This window comes from Labeo rohita, unplaced genomic scaffold, assembly GCF_022985175.1.
Source record: "Labeo rohita strain BAU-BD-2019 unplaced genomic scaffold, IGBB_LRoh.1.0 scaffold_686, whole genome shotgun sequence".
Taxonomy (NCBI): Eukaryota; Metazoa; Chordata; class Actinopteri; order Cypriniformes; family Cyprinidae; genus Labeo; species Labeo rohita.
In genome coordinates this window covers 9,497-35,051 of record NW_026129619.1, presented here as the reverse complement: position 1 = coordinate 35,051, position 25,555 = coordinate 9,497, and the positions used below count along the sequence as shown (strand labels likewise).

Here is a 25,555-nt window from a genome sequence, read left to right as displayed (position 1 = left end):
CGCATCAGAGGGGATTTAGGGGGTATACGCAAAGCCGACTGATAAAGAAATGGGTATAGGAAGGTTCTGCACTACAGCACTGCATATTACCCTACTTAAGTATTTAAAACAGGTTCATATGTTAGAAAATATAGTTAATATTTGCGTCATTATTGATTTATCTCATCCACCCGCGACCCACACGCAAATAATCAGAATGCAATTTTTTTATTACCCGACCCGCGAATTATCCGCAGCGCCCGCGGATATAACCGCCATCCGCGCATCACTAATACATACCAAAGTTTTTTTTTTCTTCTTCTTAATATTTTAATTTAAAAGGTACAATTACACATTGTATTACATGGCGTTACATTACAAAAACTAATAAGCACTGTTGCGAGAGTGTTTGTTAAACATCTGCTGAGGGAGCGACGGTGAATTTGACATCTTTCTGTCTTCTGATCCTAATAAATCTCTCGTTAACCTTTTTCTTGTTTGGAAAGTCGTGGAAACACCGTCACAGGGGGTGCCTGACATAATGTAATAAAACACGGAGAGCCTCTTTAACCTTAGAGAAATCTTTATTGATAACTGCAGGCAGATACATAAGGCATGTAGATAACAGTAATGGTGAAGCGAGATCTGCTTATCCTATCTGAGGAAAATGTAAACAATAAGACCTTTTAAACTGGATTAAAAAAAATGAAAACAAAAGTATCTTTAAAATTCTGAATTCTGCTTTAGACTTCAATTGTTTCTGAAAAAGATTAAAATATATAAAGCCATAAATTAAAAAAAAAAATCTCTCAAGTATTTATATATATGCAAAAATGATCTGTGAGAAATTACATAAATTACGTACCTGGTGTGTGAATATGTGCTCAATCCTGTTCAGCGTTTCTGGATCTGATGTCATAAATCAGAATAACGACAGTAGCCACGCCCACCAGAGCAGAGAGGACCAATCGGATCACAGCTTCAGTAGAACCACAACAGTGAACAGAGTCTGAGGAATAAAAACATCAAACTGAGATCAGCTCAATAATAAATGCTAATATCAACTCTAATATCAGCACTGGCGTACCTGAACATGTGTGACAGAGTTTGCTGATGTCCAGATGTTGAGTCTGGTTTCTGATGGGATTGTTGAGCACACAGCTGTAGGTGTTTTTATCCTCATATTCCACCTCCAGAGGTAAAGAGAGACTGATGCTGAGATCAGACACACTGATGCTGGACAACAAACTGTTTCCTTTGTACCAGGAGAGAGTCACACCACTCACATTCACCACTAAACACAGCAATAAACAGTTTGATGATGATGATAATGAAGAACAGTCTTTCATGATGACAGGAACCGGCAGACGAGCTAGAAAACATGAGAAAATAAGTCAGTGAGCGTTTAATGTAGATTCTCTCAAAAAATTTAAAGTGCCCCTATTATGCCATTTTAAAGGTTGCTAATATTGGTAATACAGGTTTACATGTATGCAAGGTCAAAAAACACTTCAGTTTTCTCCAAAAATAGATTTAATTTTACCCCATTTCTAAATGATACATAAAGGACTTGGCGAGAGCCTTGGCAAGGCTGTGGCGTGAAAGCCGTGGCATGCCAAGGCTTAGAGATGGCAGCCATGTCCTGAAGAGGTTCTGTGATGGCAACCATTACAGGACAAGACTCAAGTGTGACGCCATCTTGGCCAGGGACTCAGGCGTGGCGGGCATCTTGCGATGAGGCTCATGTTTGATTGGCACAACGTGAGCAGACTCTGGTTTGACAGATGTGACGTGAAAAGGTTTGGCGTAGCAATTGTGACGTGTGCAGACTCTGGATTGACAAGCATGGTGTGAGTGGGCTCTGGCTTGGCAGACTTGGGTTAAGCGGGCCTTGGAGCAGCAGGCATGACGTGAGCAGGCGAGATGTGGATGAACCCATGTGCAGCTTTATTAACAGTGAAGTAATCCAAAATGCAAACATAATCCAGAGACGAGACTTGACAGACCTGACTTAACACAGACTTGACTGAGCATGGCATGAACAGACTTCACATGGAAAAGACACACAACTCACCAACAGCAGGTTACAACACTTCAATATAGAATCAATGGCTACATAAGGGCTATTAATGTCAAACAATGAGGGGTCACATGACACAAACAAACCAATGAGAAACAAGACACATGACTTGGACAACCAATCAGAACATGACACATTGAACAGAGGAACCAATAGCAGGAATACATGAGGGAAAAGAATGCACTTGACTAGACAAGGACCATGGCAAAACTTCAAAATAAAAGACATGAAAACATGAACAACAAACAAAACCCAAACCACACGTTACACACTGTAATTGTGACTCACCAAAAACAGTAACATTGAATCTGTATGTGGTGCCTGTTGTGCCTCTGCTGGTTGCTTGATAAAGTCCAGAGTGTGTGGATCTGGTGTTTGTGATGGTCAGAGATCCAGTCTGATGATCCAGCTTCAGTCTGTCTCTGAATCTCCCACCAAGAACATCATATGTGGAGAATCTTTCAGACATTTTACTGATTTGAGCTATTCGAGTCTTTGAAAGTCCAAATGTCCATGTTATCCAATCCTCTGTCTGTATTTCAGTGTTAGTCTGTAGAGTGACTGAATCTCCCTCCATCACTGACACTGACTTCACTGTATCTGAATCAGCAAACACACCTGAATAACAAATAGAAACAGGTTTTTCCACAGATTAAGATTCTTTTTAAAACTGCATCTTTGTGGTAATTTTGAATAAAACCCACTTGCCAATGCAGGAACTGAAGTTGATCATACACAAAAATAACTTCAGATGAGAATCACGTCACTGAAACTAAAACTGCTGCTATTTGAGCTTCAGTGTTTTTATGCAAAGGACATTTAGAAAGACATATAAACATTTTTGAAAAAAACAAAACAAAACAAAACAACAACACATTTCAAACTCACCAACCAGATGCCACAAAAACAAATAGAACCCAAATCGGTGAAACATCTTCAACACAGTTTCAATCCACAAATGTGCAAAGACAAGCTCTTCTAAATTGGTTCAGTAAAGAAAGAACAGCTGAGCTGATGTGAGGCTGATCTGTAGTAAAGTTGTGAAATGTGAAAATGTGAAACCCCACCATCAGCTAAATAATCGCCTATTTATTCAGTGTTGATGTGTGTGACCATACTGCTCTTTAGAGCTAGAGTAGGCCACAGCTTCCTGCAGATAAATGGCATCATTTTCAACAGAAATAAACTTACCCATAACATGTTAAAAGTCTTAAAGCAGCCGTTTGATCCTGAGAGTGTTTGGCTCTGCTCTTTCTTGTAACTGTCTCCAGCTTGTTTATAGTTAATTTCTTATCAAATGTCTCAAATGTTTCTCCTCTCAGACTGATTTCAAAGTTTCTCTAATGGCTTTATGGATCATGAACAGATCACAAACTATAACTGTGTGTATAAAAGTGTTCTCTCATATTTTCATATGACGGTTTGTATGGAGTGGAAGTCAGAAAGTTTGCTTCATGTAATCAGGAGACAAATTTAAGCCTACAAACTACTGACAGATACATTGACCGCAGTCATCTAGCAGTAAACATGCTTACGTCAGTGTTGCTTGTCAAGCCAACAGATCAACCCACATACAGATTAGAGTTTCACTTATCTAAAAATGTTCTGAGGGCAGAAAGGAAAATGATTGGTTCACAGATTCACCCAATGAAATTACGGCATAGGCGGGGCCTAGGCTTTTTGAAATGTGGAGGGAAAAGTTTGCAGACTTGGGGAGGAAGCTACGAGAGAGACACAAAGTTCAACTTGAGGAGCGCCATCGGAAGAGCGAGTGGATTGTAATCAAACTGTATCATGAGTGTAGCAATAGATTATGATTCCGATGGTGATGATGATGGATGGCCTTTAGAAATGGAGGTTAACCAAACAAAAAAGGCAAGGAAAAAAGCATGGTCTGAAGCGAGTAGTGGAGGAGAAAGCACCCCAAGACAAACTAGCAAAAAAATTAGAGCTAAACACAGTGGAAACAGCAGGATTGATGATGACAAACAGGAGGAGTGGAAAGTCATTGTTACGTTTAGTAACGATAAAGGTCATTTTCATCCTGTACAGGTAACTAAAGTAATTGAGAAGGAAATAGGCAAAATTAAATATGCTAAATTGTTGAATAGCAGAAGAATTCTAATTTCAGCAGTAAACAAGAAACAACAGGAGAAGATTCTAAAAAAGAGCAGTCTAGGGGGTGGAAAGATTGAAGTGCATGTGCCAGGAATGGCAGCAAAGTTAAGAGGAGTGATTTCAGATGTACCTATGGAAATATCTATGGAAGATGTGAAGAAAGAGATACAAGGTGGGAATATAACAGAAGCCAAAAGACTGCAAATGAATAAAGGTGGTGTTAAATCAGATAGCCTGTCTGTAATGCTTGTTTTTGAAAAGATAATGCCTAATGAAGTTCAAATGGGTTGGATCAAATACAAAGTGAGGGAATATATTCCACAACCGTTAAGGTGTTTCAAATGTCAGAGAATGGGACATACAGTACAACAGTGCAAATGGAGACAAAGATGTGCGAAATGTGGAGGAGAACATGACTGTGGCAAATGTGAAAAGGACGCTAAGCTAAAATGCTGTAACTGTGGAGGTGAGCATAGTGCTGCATATGCTGGATGTGTGGTTCAGAAACAAGCTAAAGAAATACAAAGATACAAGGTTATGAATAAGGTAACATATGCAGAGGCATTAAAGGGTGTCGATAATTATGGAAATAAACAAAATAGACCAATAGAAAATTTGGATGGCAATACAAGATACGCAGTATTTCAGAGTTCAGACAGGAGAAATCAGTCAGGAAGATCAGCACCTCCACAGCAGCCATGCAATCATAAGTGTAAAGTTGAGGAGAACACCTTGATTGTAGAAAAGAAAAGCTTTATAGCTTTTATATGTAAAGTAATTAATGTTGCAACATGACAACAAAGAAAAAGCGATAGAATCAAGACAGTGGTGGAAGCTGCAGAAGAGTTTCTAGGCATTAAAGATTTAAAAGCTGAAGATATACATAGCATGTTGAGTACTAATAATGATGGAGGATCTCAGAATATTACTTAATCTTGTAATGGTATTCCATCTCTTACAGTGGAATGCTAGAAGCTTGATTGCAAATGGTCAAGAATTTAAAAAGTTTATAGCAGAATATGAAGTACGACCTGATATTATCTGCATTCAAGAAACATGTCTTCAACCTCATCTTGATTTTATTATACCTGGATATGAGTCTGTCAGGTTTGATAGAGATGGAAAACAGGGTGGAGGATGTGCAACATTTCTAAGAGATGGGATATCATTTAAAAGAATAGAAACTCCAATAGAAATAGAATGTTTAATGATTGAAGTATATAATTCAGATGGAAACCTTGTAGTAATCAACTTTTATAACCCTTGTAAATATTTAAGCCTTGATGTTTTAGAGAACATAAATAGAACAAAAAGAATTAGGAAAGAAATATGGTGCAGAGACTTTAATGCACACAATAGCCTTTGGGGAAGTAAGCATACAGATAAGAATGGGGAAGTAGTGGAAGAACTGATGGATGTTAGGCAATTAGTTTGCCTTAATAATGGAAATGGCACAAGAATTGATATACGTTCTAACACAATGTCTTGTATTGATCTTACTTTAGTTTCTAATAATCTGGCAAATTCTTGTGAGTGGAATATTAAAGACAATACAAGTATTGGGAGCGATCACTTTCCAATAATTTGTTCTATGAATATAGAAATAGATATCCAAGAAAGGCCTAGGCATAAAAAATGGGATTTTACAAAAGCTGACTGGGAAAAATTAAAAAAAATATATGTTGTGAATCAGCAGATTTAATTTCAATGGAGGGTGATGTTGAGGAATGTACATCTGAAGTTACACAATTGATTTTAAATGCAGCTTTAAATAGCATACCAATTAAAACAGTCGGAAGAAAAAGGAAATCAGTTCCATGGTGGAATGATAAATGTACAGAATTGATAAAAGAACGAAATAATGCTCTAAGAATATTAAGAAATAACTTGAATCAAGAAAATGTAATTAATTATCAGAGGAAAAAGGCTCAAGCTCAACGAGAAATTAAGAATAGTAAACGGAATGCATGGAGGAATTACTGTTCAACTATTGGTAAAGAAGTTCAAATAGGAGAGATTTGGTCAATGTTGAAGAAAATGAGTGGGAAAAAAAATGTATAATAAAATAAATATAGTATTAGAGGATGCAGGAATAATGGCAATAACAGATAAAGAAAAGGCAAATTTATTAGGAAAGAAGTTTGCTAGTGTGCATAGTGGAGACCACTTAGATGATATTCACAGACAAAATAAAGAAAAGATTTTAAATGAAAATAGGGATGTGTTTTTTTTTTTTTTTTTTAAATAATAATGTGGAGAGTATCATGGATGAAGTAATCAATATGAATGAACTTATGATAGTATTAAATGATGTTAGAAATACTGCTACAGGGGAAGATCAATTAAGTTATGTCATGTTTCAAAAATTACCAGAAAAAATTTTAGAGATAATATTATATCTATTTAATAAGATATGGGAAGAAGGGAAAATGGCAAAAAGTTGGAAGAGAGCATTAATATTGCCTTTTAAAAAACCTGGAAAGGAATAATAATGCTGGCAACTACAGACCCATTGCCCTAACATCACATCTATGCAAGTGGATGGAGAAGATCTTAGTCAGAAGACTAAATTATTTCCTTGAATATAAAGGTATATATGCACCATACCAAAGTGGTTTCAGAAAAGGACGCTCTACAATGGATGCTCTTGTGAAAGTAAGTAATGAGATAGAGAAAACATTTAAAATGAAACAATTAATGAATATTGTATTCTTTGATATTGAAAAGGCTTATGATTCAATGTGGAGAGAAGGATTATTAATTAAACCAAATAAGATTGGAATAAGAGGTAGGTTCTATAATTGGATTTTAGATTTTTTATCAGAAAGAAGATTTAGAGTTAAAGTGGGATTAAAAGTATCTGAGGAATCTGAGGAGTGTCATAAGCCCAGTATTATTTAATGTTATGATTAATGATATTTTTATGAACTTGGATAGAAGAGTTGGGTCAGCTTTGTATGCAGATGATGGGGCCATCTGGGTAAGAGGACGAGATCCCATAGGTGTGATGAGTATAATCAAGGAAGCAGTAAGAAAAGTAGAACAATGGTCATATAATTGGGGCTTTAAGATTTCTCCAAGTAAATCTTGTCATATGTTATTTACCAGGAAGAAAGGGATATGCGAACAGAACTTAAAGTTATATGGTCATAACATGGAAACAGTAGAATGCTTTAAATATTTAGGTATGTGGTTAGACCAAAAGGGAACATGGAAAGTACATATAGAAAAGGTGGAATCAAAATGTAGAAAAGTTCTAAACTTAATGAGAGCATTAGCTGGAAAAGATTGGGGAGCAGATAAACAATCATTAATGTACGTCTACAGGGCTCTAATGAGATCAACAATAGACTAGGGATGTTTTGTTTATGGAGCAGCAGCTAAAACACACTTAATGAAAATAGATAGAGTTATTAATAAAGCTTTGAGGATTTGTTCTGGTACGATGAGATCAACACCAACTAAGGCAATTCAGGTAGAGTTAGGAGAAGTGCCATCGGATTTAAGAAGAGATAAACTTATGCTTACATACTGGTGTCGTTTGCGTGGATGTGGTAATAAAAACCCTACCAATAGTGTTATTAAAGAATGTTGGGAGTATAATTCTTTTCAAAATAATGGATGGGTAATAAAGGCTAAATCAGAGGAATATAGATTAGACAGTACCTGTTTTAACACTCATACTCCTATTAGTAATATCCCTATTTGGTTGTTTCCAAAAATTAATGTAGATTTAAATATAATGGAATTAAAGAATAAATAGGAAGAGAGTGAAAAAGGATATATGGCAAGTCAATACATTAAAAATAAATTCTACAGTTATCTAGATATCTATACAGATGGATCTAAAGATGAAGAAAATATGGTAGGCATAGGAATATATATACCAACACTGAATGTAAGTATTGGGAAAAGATTACCTGATCAGTTGTCAGTTTATACGGCAGAGATGATGGCAATTATTGTAGGGTTACAGTGGGTGGAGGAAGTAAAACCAGATAGAGTGGTATTTTGTGTTGATTTTTTTTGTGTAGATCCTCCTAGGGAGGCGGCGTTATCCTTTGGTCTTTTGTATTTTGTGTTGACTCTATAGCAGCTATTTACAGTATCCAAAATATGAAGTCTAGTAGAGAAGATTTAATGCTAGAAATCCATCAAAACCTATTTAGATTGCAGAGGCTACAGATAGATGTGAGATTCTGCTGGGTACCTGTTCACGTAAATGTAAGAGGAAACGACAAAGCAGACAAAATAGCAAAGAAATCAACTAGGATGAGCGATACTATAAATATTCCTTTTGGTAAAGGAGAAGCTAAGACAATAATTAAAAAAGGAATGATGAAGAAATGGCAAGAGAGATGGGACACAGATAAGAGTGGAAGGAAATATTATAGTATACAGAAATCTATCAATGCACAGGGTGTGAATGGAAGGAATAGAAGGGAGGAGTCAGTTTTAACCAGGCTAAGATTTGACCACACTGGGTTAAATAAAACATTATGTCTGTTAGGTAAAAGTAAATCAAATTAATGTATGGAATGTAAAATTACAGAAGATGTAGAACATATACTGCTGCATTGTGGGAAGTATAGAGAAGAGAGGATTAGATTAAAGCAAAAGATTAATCAGACAGGAAGAAAATGGAACCTTGAGGGTATTTTAGGAACAACAGGAGAGAGGGTTAAAGATGCACAGGATGCTGTTGTGGAATATCTGAAGGATGCAGGGGTATACTATAGGATTTAGGATATTGGAACTTTTTTATTTTTTGGAACTTTTATTTATTTATTATTACTATTATTATTATTATTTTTTTTTCTCTATTATATAAAGTGAAAATTATAATTCATGCTACATATTCCGATACAGTAGGTGGCGGTATGCACCTGATTTGTCATGATTGCAATCCGCCATAAAATTAAAAGAAGAAGAAGAAGAAGTTTGCAGACTTAGCACAGATAGTTTGGAGACTTTGTGGGATTGATTGCTGTTGTAAGGTAAGTGAATTTAGGGTATATTATGTTACTGTTCAGAGATAAACTCCCCTAAAAACATTTACTAAGATTTTCCAATGCTACACGCTGCTCTCAGGGCAGGAGTACTCAACGTAATTCATTTCATTGTTATTTTTAGTTAACTACATGCTGCTTTCAGGGCAGGAGTACTCGGCGCAATTCATTTCATTGTTATTTTAGTGAACTACGCGCTGCTCTCAGGGCAGGAGTACTCAACGTAATTCATTACGTTGTTATTTTTAGTGAACTACGCTGCTCTCAGGGCAAGAGTAAAACTAACAGTACTAAACTGAATTATGCGCTGCTCTCAGGGCAGGAGTACTCAATAGGTTTGTATTACTGTTATTTTTACTAAACTATGCGCTGCTCTCGGGGCAGGAGTAAAAATAACAGTACTAAACTGTGTAACGGTGGTGGCACCCAGATACACAGTTTTAGAGAAAATGAGTTTACCAACTCAAAATATTCAGGCGCCAGACAGGAATAAGCCTGCCGAAAAAAAAAAAAAAAAACTATAATGAGTCCCAGACAGCCTCTAAAAGCCACCTATTACATACCCTATCACAATGGCATGGAATTACATAATACATACATAAATATAAACCAAGCAGCCTTGTCATTATAGTCCCTCATGTCCGCTGCATTCTCAAAACTTTGAAAATACCCAAAATATCAAAATCAACTGTGCCGGCAGATAATTTTCTTATTTAGCGCCCACACTCTGGAACAATCTACCCAACACTGTTCAGGAGGCAGACACACTCTGTCAGTTTAAATCTAGTTCAAGTCCATTAAAGGATGGTTAGGCTGCATTAATTAGGTCAACCGGAACTGGGAATAATTTCCATAACACCTGATGTACTCATTGCATTGTAAGAACAATGGCATCTACACTAATATTGTGTATTCTGTTTCTTTCTTATTCCAAGGTCACCAGATGATGGATCAGCACCTAGAGACGACCTCTACATCCCTAAATGTCCTAAATGAGTCCTCTGCAATCTGACTTTGCTGCAACATGGAACTTTTGCATTATTGACACACTGTTGTCCTATTAAAAGCTGTAAAGTTGCTTTGACACAACCAGTTTTGTTAAAAAGCGCTGTATAAATAAACGTGATTGATTTACCTCATGTAAATAAGAGGTTGCATGCAACTTATTTCTGCTAATCTGCACATTTTTCATGATACCTATCATTTTGAGAGATAAAATTTAAGAAAACCATTTCAGCTGTAGTGGGTCTATTTTTGAACCTGAGATTTAAATAAATAACATATTAAATTAAAGCTGCAAGCAGCGATGAAAGGGCACTCTTACCAAACATGTGAAGTTTGGCGCAGATCAGACATTGCATAATTTAAGTTAATGTAAAATATGTCATTTCCTGTTGCCAACAGGTGGCGGTATGATAATAACTGAATATTGGCCTCTAGATGTGTTCAGGCCAGGACTCTTATCGAACGTGTGAAGTTTGGGGCAGATCGGACATTTTATGTCCAAGTTACAACATCTTCTATTTCCATGGCGAAACATCAAAATTTATCAGGCCGCTACGGACACGCCCTTCAACCAAAACTCAAGATCTTCACAATTTAACATCGCAAAGGCTTTTAGAGTAGACTGCCCGAATTTGGTGTTGATCTGAATAAATCTCTAGGAGAAGTTTGTTACAGAGTACAACATGTCACTTCCTGTTGCCAGTAGGTGGCGCTATGACTTAAACAGAATATTACTATGGGATTGTGTTCAGGACCAGACTCTTATCAAACATGTGAATTTTGTGCAGATCAGACATTGTATGGCTGAGTTATAGCAACTTCCTTTTTCATGGCGAATCATCGAAATTTGACAGGCCACCACGGACACGCCCTCCAGTGAAAACTCAAGATCTTCGCAATTTAACGTCACAAAGGGATTTAGATTAGGCTGACCAAATTTGCTGTTGATCTGAATAAATCTCTAGGAGGAGTTCGTTCAAGTACGACACCTGGAAATGGCAAAAATGATACAAAATTTGCTGGGAAAAATAAAAATAACTTACTTCCTGTAGGGATTTGGATTTCGTACCTGGAGACATTTTTGTAGGTATTGGGGTGTTGCATGTATGTGCCGATTTTCATACATGTACGTGAAGCGTAGCTCCATGTGGCCCTAAATTAAATTTATTCTTAATCCAAGCATGTGATATTTAATTTATAGCAGACAACTGTGCAACAGGCCATATGAGCAGTGCATTCCTGGGTTAATATGATCACACTGTGAATAAATCAAATCCATGAGTTTTATCACTGAGGTGCGATGTAGATAAATTTTTACATATGTTCCTACTGTCCGAATAGGGCTTCTCTCACAGAGTTCACTTGGTGATACATAAATGTGATTACAGAAGATACCAGTCAATTTTTGTGCAACCACTTAATGTTCCTCCCATGGACTATTGCAGAGAAATTAAAACTTGTAATTTTAATTATAACTTGTGAGTTATTTATTTATTTTTTATTTTTTTAATAATCATGTTGTTAATGTTGTATCATTCAACAATCTGTTGTACAGATTGTTTAAGAACAAAATGAAAGAAATGTTGATTGAAAATTATCAGTTTACGGGTCCAATATTACAATAAAATAAGTTTAATTATGACTTATTTCTGTTTTTATACAATTACAAATTACAAACAAATCCAGTGAATTGCATGCATGTATAAAACACAGGAATGTTTCACAACAAAAAAGTTCAGCAAGATGTATCATTAAACTGCTGTAGTCTTAACTAGTGGATATCATCATTTCTAGAGGTTTTTAAGTTTTTTATTTTTATTTTAGACATGACTAAACAAATTTGTAGGCTCCCTTTAAACCAAGCCCAAGGTCATAGGTTGCTTTGCCAAATATCTTCTCAAAACCAGTCTCTCAAAGTCTCCAGAAATGTTTGTAAGGTCTTCCTGCAATTGAAATGCATAAAGAATTTTGTTTCAATTTACACTGACAGTCATGATAAAAGAAAGAAAGGAAAAAAAAAAAAAGAATTTTACCTAAAGGCTTTAGTTTGGGATATTGAATCATGAACATCCTCATTTTCATACATTTTCTGGACCACTTTCTTTTGTGCAGGAAACTTCCATGCCAGGAACACTACATCACTGACCATCTCACTGCACAGCATCTGAAACATAGCAATGTAAATAAACAGAATTACTAGCAAAATCATAAGATTACAACTCCCTCAAAATTGACAATTTCTTAAGGACATGTAATACATCTTTAAACCCTGCCACTCCTAGAGCCTACTATACTCTGGCCTCAGCTACAACCACAATGATTGAGGGCAGATCAGAGTAGATGTTTGAGGGAGAGCTAATGAAGTCCATAGAGTGGAATTATGCAAACAAACCTAACAGGTAATTGGTAACAGGAAGTGAGACTGGAGTTTCTGACACTTAATATGGGTACTTAAAAAAAAACAACAACAACAAAAAAAACAAGATTCTCAACTATAACTAGATGAACTTACAAAGAAAGTCCAGAAAGTCCCTTTTTCCAAGTATGGACCAATGACGACTTCTACTTTTTCCAAGAAGTTTTTCTGCAAAGAGAAAAAAACTACATGAAAGAGGCAATGACAGGCCTATAGTCGTACAGAAATACTTTGACGTGCGTAGTGCATAGTACATGACAAATAACAGTAAGATGAACCTATCCAGTACTCCTGCCCTGAGAGCAGTGCATAGTTTAGTAAAAATAACAGTAAATATGAACCTATTGAGTACTCCTGCCCCGAGAGCAGCGCATAATTCAGTTTAGTACTGTTAGTTTTACTCCTGCCCTAAGAGCAGTGCATAGTTTAGCAAAAATAACAGTAATACGAACCTATTGAGTACTCCTGCCCTGAGAGCAGTGCATAGTTTAGTAAAAATAACAGTAATATGAACCTATTCAGTACTCCTGCTTTGAGAGCAGCGCATAGTACACTAAAAATAACAGTAATACGGACCTATTGAGTACTCCTGCCCTGAGAGCAGTGCATAGTTTAGTAAAAATAACAGTAATACGAACCTATTGAGTACTTCTGCCCTGAGAGCAGCGCATAGTTTAGTAAAAATAACAGTAATACAAACCTATTGAGTACTCCTGCCCCAAGAGCAGCACATAGTTTAATAAAAATAACAGTAATATGAACCTATTCAGTACTCCTGCCCTGAGTGCAGTGCTTAATTCAGTTTAGTACTGTTATTTTCACTCCTGCCCTGAGAGCAGCGCTAATGTTAATGCTAGCGCTAACTGACTAATGAAAAAGAAACGGAGATTTGAGTGAGCTCTGTTGTCGCTCATATCGGTATCACAGACAGCGTGGTAGCATTGGAAAAGCATGTTTAACTCAATCTAACCCAAAAGCAGCTTTGGTGCGATCGACTGATAAAGCAGCTGAATGAAAATGCATATGATATGATATGTAGTCGATGATTACTTGTTCTGTGCGTCTTTGCCGGCTAATTATCTCAGTAAACGTTAGAGTTATATTGATTTTTTTTTTTTTTTTTTAAATACATGGTAAATTCACTTACCTTGCAGCAAATGCCTCCCACGAAGCCTTAATAACGTTTCTGTCTGAAGTTTTCCCTCCACATGTCCAAATTTCCTGACCCCGCCCCTGCTTCAATTTCATTGGTTCAATCTGTAAACCAATAATTTTCCTTTCTGCCCTCAGAACATCTTTGGATAAGTGAAACTCTTATCTTATAAATATATCAGAACACAACACGTTTAACTTTGAGCACACTACAATGTATTGCATCTATTCAATTCAATTCAAATTTATTTTGTATAGCGCTTTTCACGATACATATCGTTGCAAAGCAGCTTTACACCAAACTGACATTTTTACAATATATGTATGTAACGCCACGCCAGCAGAGGGAGCCCTTACTCATGAACTGACTGTTGCTGCTCCCTCTGCTGCCTCATTGGTAACTTCCTGTTTGGTGGCAATAAAAGGAGGCCATTTTCAAACTGGAAGCTGCGAAGTATTGTTTTGCTATAGCGGACTCTACCAAGCGTTTTCCTGTTTTCATTGCCCTGTTTTTGATTATCACGGTTTGGTTTCTTATCATAGTTTTGTCTTTGTTTTTGCCACAGTTTTGCCTCGTTCATTGCCATAGTTCTGTCTGGTTTCATTTCCTTGTTTATTTGTTACTTTTCGGACTGCTCTCTTTGGTTTTGGACTCTGCCTGTTTATTGGATTTACGCTCTCGCCTTGCCCTGGATATTACTGTTTGTTTGGTTATCGACCCTGCCTGTCTTGACTACGATCTGTTAATAAAAGCTCGCAATTGGATCTTACACGCTTCCTACGAGTCCTGCTCATTACAATGTAGTAGTAGCTTGATGTACATATGGCAGAGATGTGTGGTAAAGATCAATTAATGACGTAATCAAACAGACAAAGAACACTATAAATTAGTAACAGAATTCGGTAGTGCTGTATGTTTTCAGGGTTGGCATCATCTGAAGTCCTCTGTGGGATTGGCATCATCTCTTCTTAAGTGTTCTGGATCCACACTGGAGCTTGTGAATTCCTAGTTACCACGGGATGTCAATCCCATGGCAAAAACAGAGAACAAATAGGAACATAATTAGCGTAGCTGCTGTTCAAACTAAGAAAAGGAAGATTTGTTAAATCAGAGCTACAAGATTAATAATGAACATTTGATCAGATATAACTGCAGGAAAAGTTTATGAGATGCATTATTTGAATGCTTGGCTAAAAAGATGTGTCTTTAATCTAGATTTAAACAGAGAGAGTGTGTCTGAACCCCGAACGTTATCGGGAAGGCTGTTCCAGAGTTTGGGTGCCAAATGTGAAAAAGCTCAACCTCCTTTAGTGGACTTTGCTATCCTAGGTACTACCAGCAGTCCAGAGTTTTGTGACCTTAGGGAGCGTGATGGATTGTAGCGTGGTAGAAGACTAGTTAGGTACGCAGGAGCTAAACCGTTAAGTGCCTTATAGGTAAGAAGTACTATTTTGTAGCTGATGCGGAACCTAATAGGTAGCCAGTGCAGAGACTTTAAAACTGGGGTAATATGATCATATTTTCTTGACCTGGTAAGGACTCTAGCAGCTGCATTTTGGACTATCTGTAGCTTGTTTATTGAAGATGCAGGACAACCACCTAGTAGTGCATTACAATAGTCCAGTCTAGAGGTCATGAATGCATGAACTAGCTTTTCTGCATCAGAAACAGGTAACATGTTTTGCAGCTTGGCAATGTTTCTAAGATGGAAGAATGCTGTTTTTGTAACATGAGAAACATGATTTTCAAAAGACAAGTTGCTGTCTAATATAACACCCAGGCTTTTGACTGTAGTGGAAGTAACAGTACATCCGTCTAGTTGTAAATTTTAAGTCAAAAGATTCTGTGTATTGTTTTTAGGTCCAATAAGTAATATCTCTGTCTTATCTGAGTTTAATAGCAGAAAATTATTGGTCATCCAATTTTTTACATTTTTAACACACTCTGTTAACTTCGATAATTCAGAAGTTTCATCTGGTCTTGTTGAGATATATAGTTGAGTATCATCAGCATAACAATGGAAACTAATCCCGTGTTTTCTAATAATATTACTAAGGGGCAGCATGTATATTGAAAATAGTAGAGGACCTAGAACAGATCCTTGTGGCACTCCATACTTTACTGATGATAACTGAGATGACTCCCCATTTAAATAAACAAAGTGGTAGCGATCGGACAGGTAGGATCTAAACCATCTTAAAGCCTGCCCTTGGATACCTGCATAATTTTGTAGTCGATCTATTAGTATGTCATGATCTATAGTGTCGAACGCAGCACTAAGATCAAGTAAAACTAGCAATGAGATGCAGCCTTGGTCTGACGCAAGAAGCAAGTGATTAGTGATTTTAACAAGTGCAGTTTCTGTGCTGTGATGGGGCCTGAAACCTGACTGAAATTCTTCATAGATATCATTTTTTTGCAAGAATGAGCACAGTTGAGCAGATACAACTTTCTCTAAAATTTTAGACATAAATGGAAGACTAGAAATGGGTCTGTAGTTTGCCAGTTCACTAGGGTCTAGTTGTGGTTTCTTAATAAGAGGCTTATTAACCGCCAGCTTGAATGGTTTAGGGACGTGACCTAACGATAACGATTTGATAATATTGAGAAGCGGTTCTTCTGCCACAGGTAACCATTCTTTTAGTAATTTAGTGGGTACGGGATCTAATAGGCATGTTGTTGGTTTAGACACAGTGATGAGTTTATTTAACTCTTCCTGTCCTATAGCGGTAAAGTACTGCAGTTTTTCTTTGGGTGTGATGAAAGAAGTTGACATATTAGACGCAGTATAATCTACATTGGTTATTGTATTTCTGATGTTATCTATTTTATCAGTGAAGAAATTCATAAAGTCATTACTATTAAACTGTAAAGGAATATTTAGATCAGGTGGCATCTGGTTATTTGTTAATCTAGCCACTGTGCTAAATAAAAACCTTGTTTTTTTTTTTTTTGGTTATTTCCTATGAGTTTGCGGATATGCTCGGCCCTAGCAGCTTTTAAAGCCTGTCTATATCTGGACATATCGTTTTTCCATGCAATTCTAAAAACTTCCAGGTTAGTTTTTCTCCATTTGCGCTCAAGATTGCGAGTTTCTTTCTTGAGAGAATGGGTACTATTATACCATGGCGCAATACGTTTTTCTCTAACTTTGATGGGGGCAACAGCTTCTAACGTATTGGAGAAGATGGTGCCCATATTGCTAGTCATTTTGTCTAGATCCTGTGTATTAAGGGGTACACAGAGCAGTTGAGATAAATCAGGCAGGTTATTTGTAAATCTATCTTTGGTGGCTGGAACAATAGTTCTGCCAAGACGATAACGCGGAGCCATATAGTTAATATCAGTGATACGCAGCATGCACGATACAAGGAAATGGTCAGTAACATCATCAGTAACAGGCACGATATCTATGTCAGTAAGATCAATTCCATGCGATATAATTAAATCTAGCGTATGATTAAAACGATGAGTGGGCCCGGTGACATTTTGCTTGACTCCAAAAGAGTTTATTAGGTCAGTAAACGCAAGTCCTAACGCATCATTTGTATTATCAATGTGAATGTTAAAATCTCCAATAATTAGCACTTTATCAAAATTAACCAATAGTTCTGAAAAGAATTCTGCAAATTCTTTTAGGAAATCTGTACACGGCCCTGGCGGTCTATACACAGTAGCTAAAACAAGAGATAGGAGAGATTTCTTTTGCATATCTGGCAGAGTAACATTAAGCAAAAGTATTTCAAATGAATTAAACCTGTATCCTGTTTTCTGAGTAAAATTGAGAATATCACTATATATTGTTGCAACACCACCACCACGACCACTCTGACGGGGCTCATGCTTATAATAGTAGTTTGGTGGAGTAGACCCATTTAGACCAATATAATCATTAGGTTTTAGCCAGGTTTCGGTTAAGCAGAGTACATCAAAACTATTATCTGTGATCATTTCATTCACAATAACTGCTTTGGGTGCAAGTGATCTAATGTTTAGGAGCTCAAGCTTTAAATATGGTTTCTGTTCATGTATTTGGCTTTTTTCTGGTTTAATTATGATCAGATTTTTTCTAGATCCTGCATTAAATTTATGTTTTGACCTCACTATTCGAGGAACAGACACAGTCTTTATAGATTGGACAGTGCAAGTACTATCAGTTAAGCGTTCAGAACAAAAGCCATCGTAGCAATCATTTGAGAATGTACTTACTAGTCAAATGGAGCGTAGTGTCCTGGAGATGTTGTCCGACAGCAGTTCCGCTCCGACTCTGCTGGTGTGCAGGCCATCAGCACGGAAAAGCCTAGGACATTCCCAGAAAAGATTCCGATGATTAACAAAGAGCAGTTTCTGTTCTTTACACCATGTCAATAACCATTCATTTAGAGCAAGAAGTCTACCGAACCTTTCGTGCCCACGTCGATACGTGGGAAGCGGTCCTGACACGACGATCCTCGTCGCGGGTGACGTGCTGCGAACCGTCTCGATCAGGCTGCTGAAGTCCCTCTTCAGAACCTCCATCTGCCGCAGCTTGATGTCGTTCACCCCCGCGTGCAGGACGATCGCGCCGACACTCTCGCCGTCCTTCAGGATTGCGGGTATCTGTGCAGAAACATCGAGAACGCGAGCACCAGGAAAACAGTGGGTGTGGACTTTACCCTTAGCTAAAGTAGCACGGACGTACCGGACAATGGAGTCTCCAACGATCACAGCATCGCGTTCCGTCTCGCGGAGGGGAGCGAAGCGGTTTCGGGTGGAGATCTCGAAGACCGGAGGCGGCGGAGCGGGCGAGGTCCTCGGCCGGGGCCTGGCTCGCGTCTTCCGCTGCTGCTGCACCCAGGGTCCGTGGCCGGTGACAGCCTATGATGTCACTTCCGGCGTGACTCGTCGCTGCCGGCGCGTCACTACCGGCGCGTCACTACCGGTGCAACCATAGTATAAAAGGATGCCGGTTGAACAGGACGGTCTCTTCTTCGTCTTTACTGACCTTTTGTCTGTAACCAAAAGCTCGAATTGAGTGCATGTTTCTCACCAAATGTTTTAATTACGGCTCGCGTGTGACGATGCGTGGTAAGGAGCAAGCGCTCTTTGCTCCCGTGGAGTTTATTGCGTTCTTTGCTTGTCTCTTGCGAGAGGCAAGCACGCTCTATACCCGCACCTTTCATACGGTCCTTATATTGTGAGGATTAAGCGAATATTGGCTCTCGAGGGAGTTGAATGAGATCATCGCATTTATTGCTTGTTGTGAGAGGCAGACACACTCTCATACCCGGTTACACAGGGCTCGCGGGCCAGGTGTGCGGTAGCCAGCCGCGCCTCAGCTCTCGAGGGAGCTGAATGCGATCGTCACATTCAGTGCTTATTTCTTGCGATGGACTGGCGTGCTGTCGTAGCCGCTTGCATGAACCTCGCGGGCTGTGTGTGTGTGGTTGGGAGCAGCGCGTCCAGCTCGCGAGGGAACTGGATGTGCTCATAACGATGCATTCGCAAAGGAGGGAGGTGAGTCTTCTCTATACCTGAATTTGCATGAGTGTGTTCGCCTCTCAGGAGGAATCTGGCGCGTGTTGCATGGCTTGTCGGTGGGCTGTGGCCCTTTGCGGTGGGTGTTGCACCATCTGGCTCAGCGTGGTGGGGGTTTGTGGCTGGTCGCAAGACCGGCGTTGCTGCCGGAATGCGCATGATGGTCACGTCCGGTTGTTTGCGCAGCCCTAGTGCTAGTTAAAGACCCTTGTTTGGTGTTCTTAATAGCAGCTTTCTGGAACCTGCTGAGATGGTGCTGTCCTCCCTTTTGAGTTTATAGTTCGACAGCCCACTGCTGGTGATTTTGGCAGTTGCATTACCCCTTTCATAGAGCCGTCTATCTGAGGATAGCCAGGTGTTAGCTTGGTGATCGCTCCCCTTCCTAGGGTTTTAAAGTAGCCGTCTCTTTGAGCTCTTAGCCAGGTAAGTGCTGTCTTCCCTGCCTGGGATGTAGGTAGACAGCCCATTTTTTATGTGGTCAGGTCAATCTTCGTTGGTTGCCCTTTTCTGATCTTGTCCAAGGCTCCTTTACAGGGTGTGATGATGCTCCCCTCTCTACGGAAAGGGTTTGCTGAGAGCTTGTCCCCTTTGGGGGGATCAGTGGCTCCTCCTGTCTAGGGAGTAGAAGCCTGTCCCGATACACTGCCTTCTCTTTTGGTTAAGTGTATCGGCTCTATGGCAGTTTTATTAGACAGATAGTGGTGGCTACTGTCTGTTTGGCATAGTATGCTCCCCTCCCTTCGAGGGTTTGCTTTGAGCATTGCCATATTGGGCAGCTGAGATTCGCCCTTTCTGCCTTCCCTTTAGAGCCTTGTTATGCCGGCAATGCTCCCCTCACTCTGAGGGTCTTCTTATTTCACTGTTTCTCAACAGTACGTCTAAAAATCCATTCTTATGGTAAGGCCCACACGAACCTTTGGGCGCTTTCTCAAATCCATGTATATGGTAAGTGTACACACGAACCTTTGGGCACTTTTCTAAAATCCACACTGTGGTATGGAATGCACCAGAGTTCTGCGTCCATTCTAAAATCCTTTATGGTAAGGGATTCACGCGCTATTGCCCGTACCCTTTCTCGAGATGGTTAGAACCCCGGCCACCTTGGGTCCCACTCCAGAGCATTTGCCAGGCTAAAGGAACGGTATTACACGCGCTAGTCCCAGCGCTCTTTATTTACGCTTAACCTTTCTTGAGCAGGGAGGTACCACTTGCGTTCTGTAATATGGCTCCTGAGGGAACCTTGCAGAGCTACGGCAGCTCCTGGGTGACAGGCCAACCTAGGTAATCCTAGGCACTTGACCGTATCCCCTAAAAGGAATACCTCGGTTTCCAAGCTTGAGGCACTACCCTGGATCCAGTGTTCTGACCCTTGCAGGTAAGTTGGGGTATGCAGCCCAGGCTCTGGCCGTAGGATATGTCACTGACAGCCGTCACTACATCTCAGGGGCAACTCCCTTAAAGCTTAGGAAGTTGGTACTTAGTGCTCACCTCTATGATGACAGGCACTCCTCTCAGCATGGCAGCGTGGGTATAACCGTTCCCCATAGCGCCCCCTAGAGGACGCAGTTCGAGTTCCTCGAAAGGGAACGTCTCAGGTTACGTATGTAACCTTGGTTCCCTGAGAAGGGAATGAGACACTGCGTCCTCTAGGCTCTTAGCCATGCTTCGGATGTGAACTTCAGATGAAGAAGTGACCGTCCTGTTCTACTGGCGTCCTTTTAGACTATGGTCGCACCGGTAGTGACGCGCCGGCAGTGACGAGTCGCGCCGGAAGTGACGTCATAGGCTGTTGCCGGCTAACTCTGTTGATGTTTTTGTATGTAGACATCAGACACGGGTCACGCAGACGGCGTTCCCCATAGCGCCCCCTAGAGGACGCAGTGTCTCGTTCCCTTCTCAGGGAACCAAGGTTACATACGTAACCTGAGACGTTCTGAATTCTGCTTTAGACTTCAATTGTTTCTGAAAAAGATTAAAATATATAAAGCCATAAATTTTAAAAAAAATCTCTCAAGAATTTATATATGCAAAAATGATCGTTGAGAAATTACATAAATTACGTACCTGGTGTGTGAATATGTGCTCAATCCTGTTCAGTGTTTCTGGATCTGATGTCATAAATCAGATTAACGACAGTAGCCACGCTCACCAGAGCAGAGAGGACCAATCGGATCACAGCTTCAGTAGAACCACAACAGTGAACAGAGTCTGAGGAATAAAAACATCAAACTGAGATCAGCTTAGTCAATAAATGTTAATATCAACTCTAATATCAGCGCTGGTGTACCTGAACATGTGTGACAGAGTTTGCTGATGTTCAGATGTTGAGTCTGGTTTCTGATGGGATTGTTGAGCACACAGCTGTAGGTGTTTTTATCCTCATATTCCACCTCCAGAGGTAGAGAGAAACTGATGCTGAGATCAGACACACTGATGATGCTGGACAATAAACTGTTTCCTTTGTACCAGGAGAGAGTCACATCACTCACATTCACCACTGAACACAGCAATGAACAGTTTGATGATGATGAATGATGATGAAGAACAGTCTTTCATGATGACAGGAACCAGCAGACGAGCTAGAAAACATGAGAAAATAAGTCAGTAAGCGTTTAATGTAGATTCTCAAAAATTTTAAAGTGCCCCTATTATGCCATTTTAAAGGTTGCTAATATTGGTAATACAGGTTTACATGTATGCAAGGTCAAAAAACACTTCAGTTTTCTCCAAAAATAGATTTAATTTTACCCCATTTCTAAATGATACATAAAGGACTTGGCGAGAGCCTTGGCAAGGCTGTGGCGTGAGAGCCGTGGCATGCCAAGGCTTAGAGATGGCAGCCATGTCCTGAAGAGGTTCTGTGATGGCAACCATTACAGGACGAGACTCAAGTGTGACGGCCATCTTGACCAGGGACTCAGGCGTGGCGGGCATCTTGCGATGAGGCTCATGTGTGATTGACACGATGTGAGCAGACTCTGGCTTGACAGATGTGATGTGAAAAGGTTTGGCACAGCAATTGTATCGTGGCTTGACAAGACTCTGGCTTGACAAGCATGGCGTGAGTGGGCTCTGGCTTCGCAGACTTGGGTTGAGCGGGCCTTGGAGCAGCAGGCATGACGCGAGCAGACTCGAGCTCCTCCAGAGCCTTGTCATGCCATGATTGCCAGTGAGCAGGCCCTGGAGCAGCAGGCATGACGCGAGCAGGCCCTGTATTATGCTGTAATAATTAGTCCAGCTGAAGGTGAGATGTGGATGAACCCAAGTGCAGCTTTATTAACAGTGAAGTAATCCAAAATGCAAACATAATCCAGAGACAAGACTTGACACGGAACATACACACAACTCACCAACAGAAGGTTACAACACTTCAATACATGACAAGGATCAATGGCTACATGAGGGCTATTAATGTCAAATAATGAGGGTCACATGACACAAACCATCCAATGAGAAACAAGACACATGACTTGGACAACCAATCAGAACATGACACACTAAACAGAGGAACCAATAGCAGGAATACATGAGGGAAAAGGAAGCACTTGACTAGACAAGGACCATGGCAAAACTTCAAAATAAAAGACATGAAAACATGAACAACAAACAAAACCCTAACCACACGTTACACACTGTAATTGTGACTCACCAGAGACAGTAACATTGAATCTGTATATGGTGTCTGTATATGGTGTCTATAGAAAGATATTAAAAATCAGTAATCAAGAATCCTGTTTAGCTCTCCTGGATCTGATGTCATAAACTAGAACAACAACAGCAGCGGCAGCGGCAGCGGCCACGCCCATCAGAGCAGTGACGACCAATCGGATCATTATTTGTGTGTAATTGTTATAAATACCGGCAGCACAAATGACACTGTAATTGTGACTCACCAGAGACAGTAATATTGAATCTGTATATGATGTCTGTGGTCAAGTCAAGTCAAGTCACCTTTATTTATATACCGCCTTTAACAATACAGAATTGTGACAAGGCGGCTGTACAGTATTAAATAGGAAACAGTACATCAACAATGCCAAAGGCAACATTAAACACTCACATTATAGGTAAAGGTAGTTAATCAAAAACAATAAAATAAAATGCAATATTGTGTTAAGAGAAAGTGTCCCCAACTAAGCAAGCCAGAGGCGACAGCGGCAAGGAACCAAAACTCCATCGGTGACAAATGGAGAAAAAAACCTTGGGAGAAACCAGGCTCAGTCGGGGGGCCAGTTCTCCTCTGGCCAAAGTTCCCGTGGTCTTGTGCCGACAGCCGTCTAGGTGATGTGGTCTTTATTGTGGATCCGTCTCTGGGGCTCATCTAGTTGATGTGGACTCCGCTGACATTCAGGGCTGTAGAGGTCGTCTCTAGGTGCTGATCCACCGTCTGGGCTGGGTTCGGACTGGATCCGGGGGACTGCAGTGACCATCTGATCTGGATACTGTCATGATCTGGTCGGTGAGCTGCGGACCGCTCACCACCAGACGTCGCTCTTGCGTTTTGTCACGCACGGACTGCCACACCACACCCCGGACTACACTCTCCATCAGCCATTGCACTTCCCCCCCATCCAATCAGAGACTGTATAAATACCCCGGTCTTCCTGTCACTCCTCGCCGAGTATTGTATTGTATTTTCCATTGCATTCGTACTAAGCGTATCTCCTAGTTTCCCCCCGTGTCTAGTTTTCCCGTTGTCTCGTTTTGAACCCTCGCTCGTCTGACCACTCTTCTGCCTAGCCCCTGTCGGATAACGTTCGCCGCTGGACTGACCCCCGCCTGTTTTAGTCTTACTCTTCTTCTTGCTGTCTGTGTTCCTGTCTGCTGTTGCCCGACCCTGCCTGCCTTTGACCATGTCTATGTCTCGTCCTTATAATAAAGGTTTGCGTATGGATCCGCACGTCTCTCGTTTCCCTCCCTACGTTACAGATACGGACTGGATCTGGTGGTTAATGTGACCTCGGAATAAGAGAGAAACAGACTAATATTAGCGTAGATGCCATTCTTCTGACGATGCACCGAGTACATCGGGTGTTATGGGAAGTGTTCCCGGTTCCGGTTGACCTAATTAGTGCAGCCTAACAATCCTTTAACGGATTTGAATTATAAGAATGTGGATTTGTTATGTGTAAGCAAGGTTAAAGAGATGGGTCTTTAATCTAGATTTAAACTGACAGAGTGTGTCTGCGTCCCGAACATTGTAGGGTAGATTGTTCCAGAGTTTGGGTGCTAAATAAGAAAAAGATCTGCCGCCCGCGGTTGATTTTGATATTCTCGGTATTATCAAATTGCCAGAGTTTTGAGAACGCAGCGGACGTGAGGGACTATAATGCGATAAGAGCTCACTCAGGTACTGGGGAGCTAAACCATTCAGGGCTTTATAAGTAATTAGCAAGATTTTAAAATCTATACGATGTTTAATAGGGAGCCAGTGCAGTGTAGACAGAACCGGGCTAATATGATCATACTTTTTGGTATTTTGGTTTGGTGCCATTGATGATCACTTGATAAAGTCTAGAGTGTGTGGTTCTGGTGTTTGTGATGGTCAGAGATCCGGTCTGATGATCCAGCTTCAGTCTTCAGTCTGAATCTTTCAGACATTTTACTGATTTGAGCTATTCGAGTCTTTGAAAGTCCAAATGTCCATGTTATCCAATCCTCTGTCTGTAGTTCAGTGTTAGTCTATAGCAGTGTTTCCCAACCCTGTTCCTGGAGGCACACCAACGGTGCACATTTTGGATGTCTCCCTTATCTGACCAATATATTTCTGTTCCTCGAGTCTCTACTAACGAGATGATGAGTTGATTCAGGTGTGTTTGATCAGGAAAAGTTGGAAAATGTGTAGTGTTGGTGTGCCTCCAGGAACGAGGTTGGGAAACACTGGTCTATAGAGTGACTGAATCTCCCTCCATCATTGACACTGACTTCTCTGCATTTGAATCAGCAAACACACCTGAATAACAAATAGAAACAGGGTTTGCCACAGATTAAGATTTTTTTTAAAACTGCATCTTTGTGGTAATTTTGAATAAAACTCATTTGCCAATGCAGGAACTGAAGTTGATCTTACACAAAAAACACTTTAGATGAGAATCACGTCACTGAAACTAAAACTGCTGCTGTTGGAGCTTCAGTGTTTTTATACAAAGGACATTCAGAAAGACATATAAACGTTTTTGGAAAAAAAACAAAAAAACACACATTTCAAACTCACCAACCAGATGCCACAAACACAAACAGAACCCAAATCGGTGAAACATCTTCAACACAGTTTCAAT

At 39.9% G+C, this 25,555-nt stretch overlaps 1 protein-coding gene across 1 annotated transcript; it reads right to left on the bottom strand.

Moving 5' to 3' along the window:
• Window positions 1-661: 661 nt before the first annotated feature.
• Window positions 662-24,132, bottom strand: LOC127161610 (SLAM family member 5-like). Its single transcript, XM_051104338.1, has 6 exons — window positions 23,923-24,132; window positions 22,927-22,972; window positions 2,348-2,677; window positions 1,067-1,351; window positions 845-988; window positions 662-739 (listed from the first exon to the last, which is right to left on the bottom strand). Exons 1-5 carry the CDS (start codon window positions 24,130-24,132, stop codon window positions 864-866), a joined length of 996 nt encoding a protein of 331 aa, XP_050960295.1. The 3' UTR covers window positions 662-739; window positions 845-863.
• Window positions 24,133-25,555: the final 1,423 nt, after the last annotated feature.

Excerpts from the sequence above, each read along its gene's own strand:
- LOC127161610 (XM_051104338.1), bottom strand. The coding sequence starts at position 24,132 with ATGGTCAAAGGCAGGCAGGGTCGGGCAACAGCAGACAGGAACACAGAC. Across the intron at positions 2,678-22,926 it reads ATTCAATGTTACTGTCTCTG|GTGTGTTTGCTGATTCAGAT; the intron begins GTGAGTCACAAT and ends TTTGTTATTCAG. Across the intron at positions 1,352-2,347 it reads ATTCAATGTTACTGTTTTTG|CTCGTCTGCCGGTTCCTGTC; the intron begins GTGAGTCACAAT and ends CATGTTTTCTAG.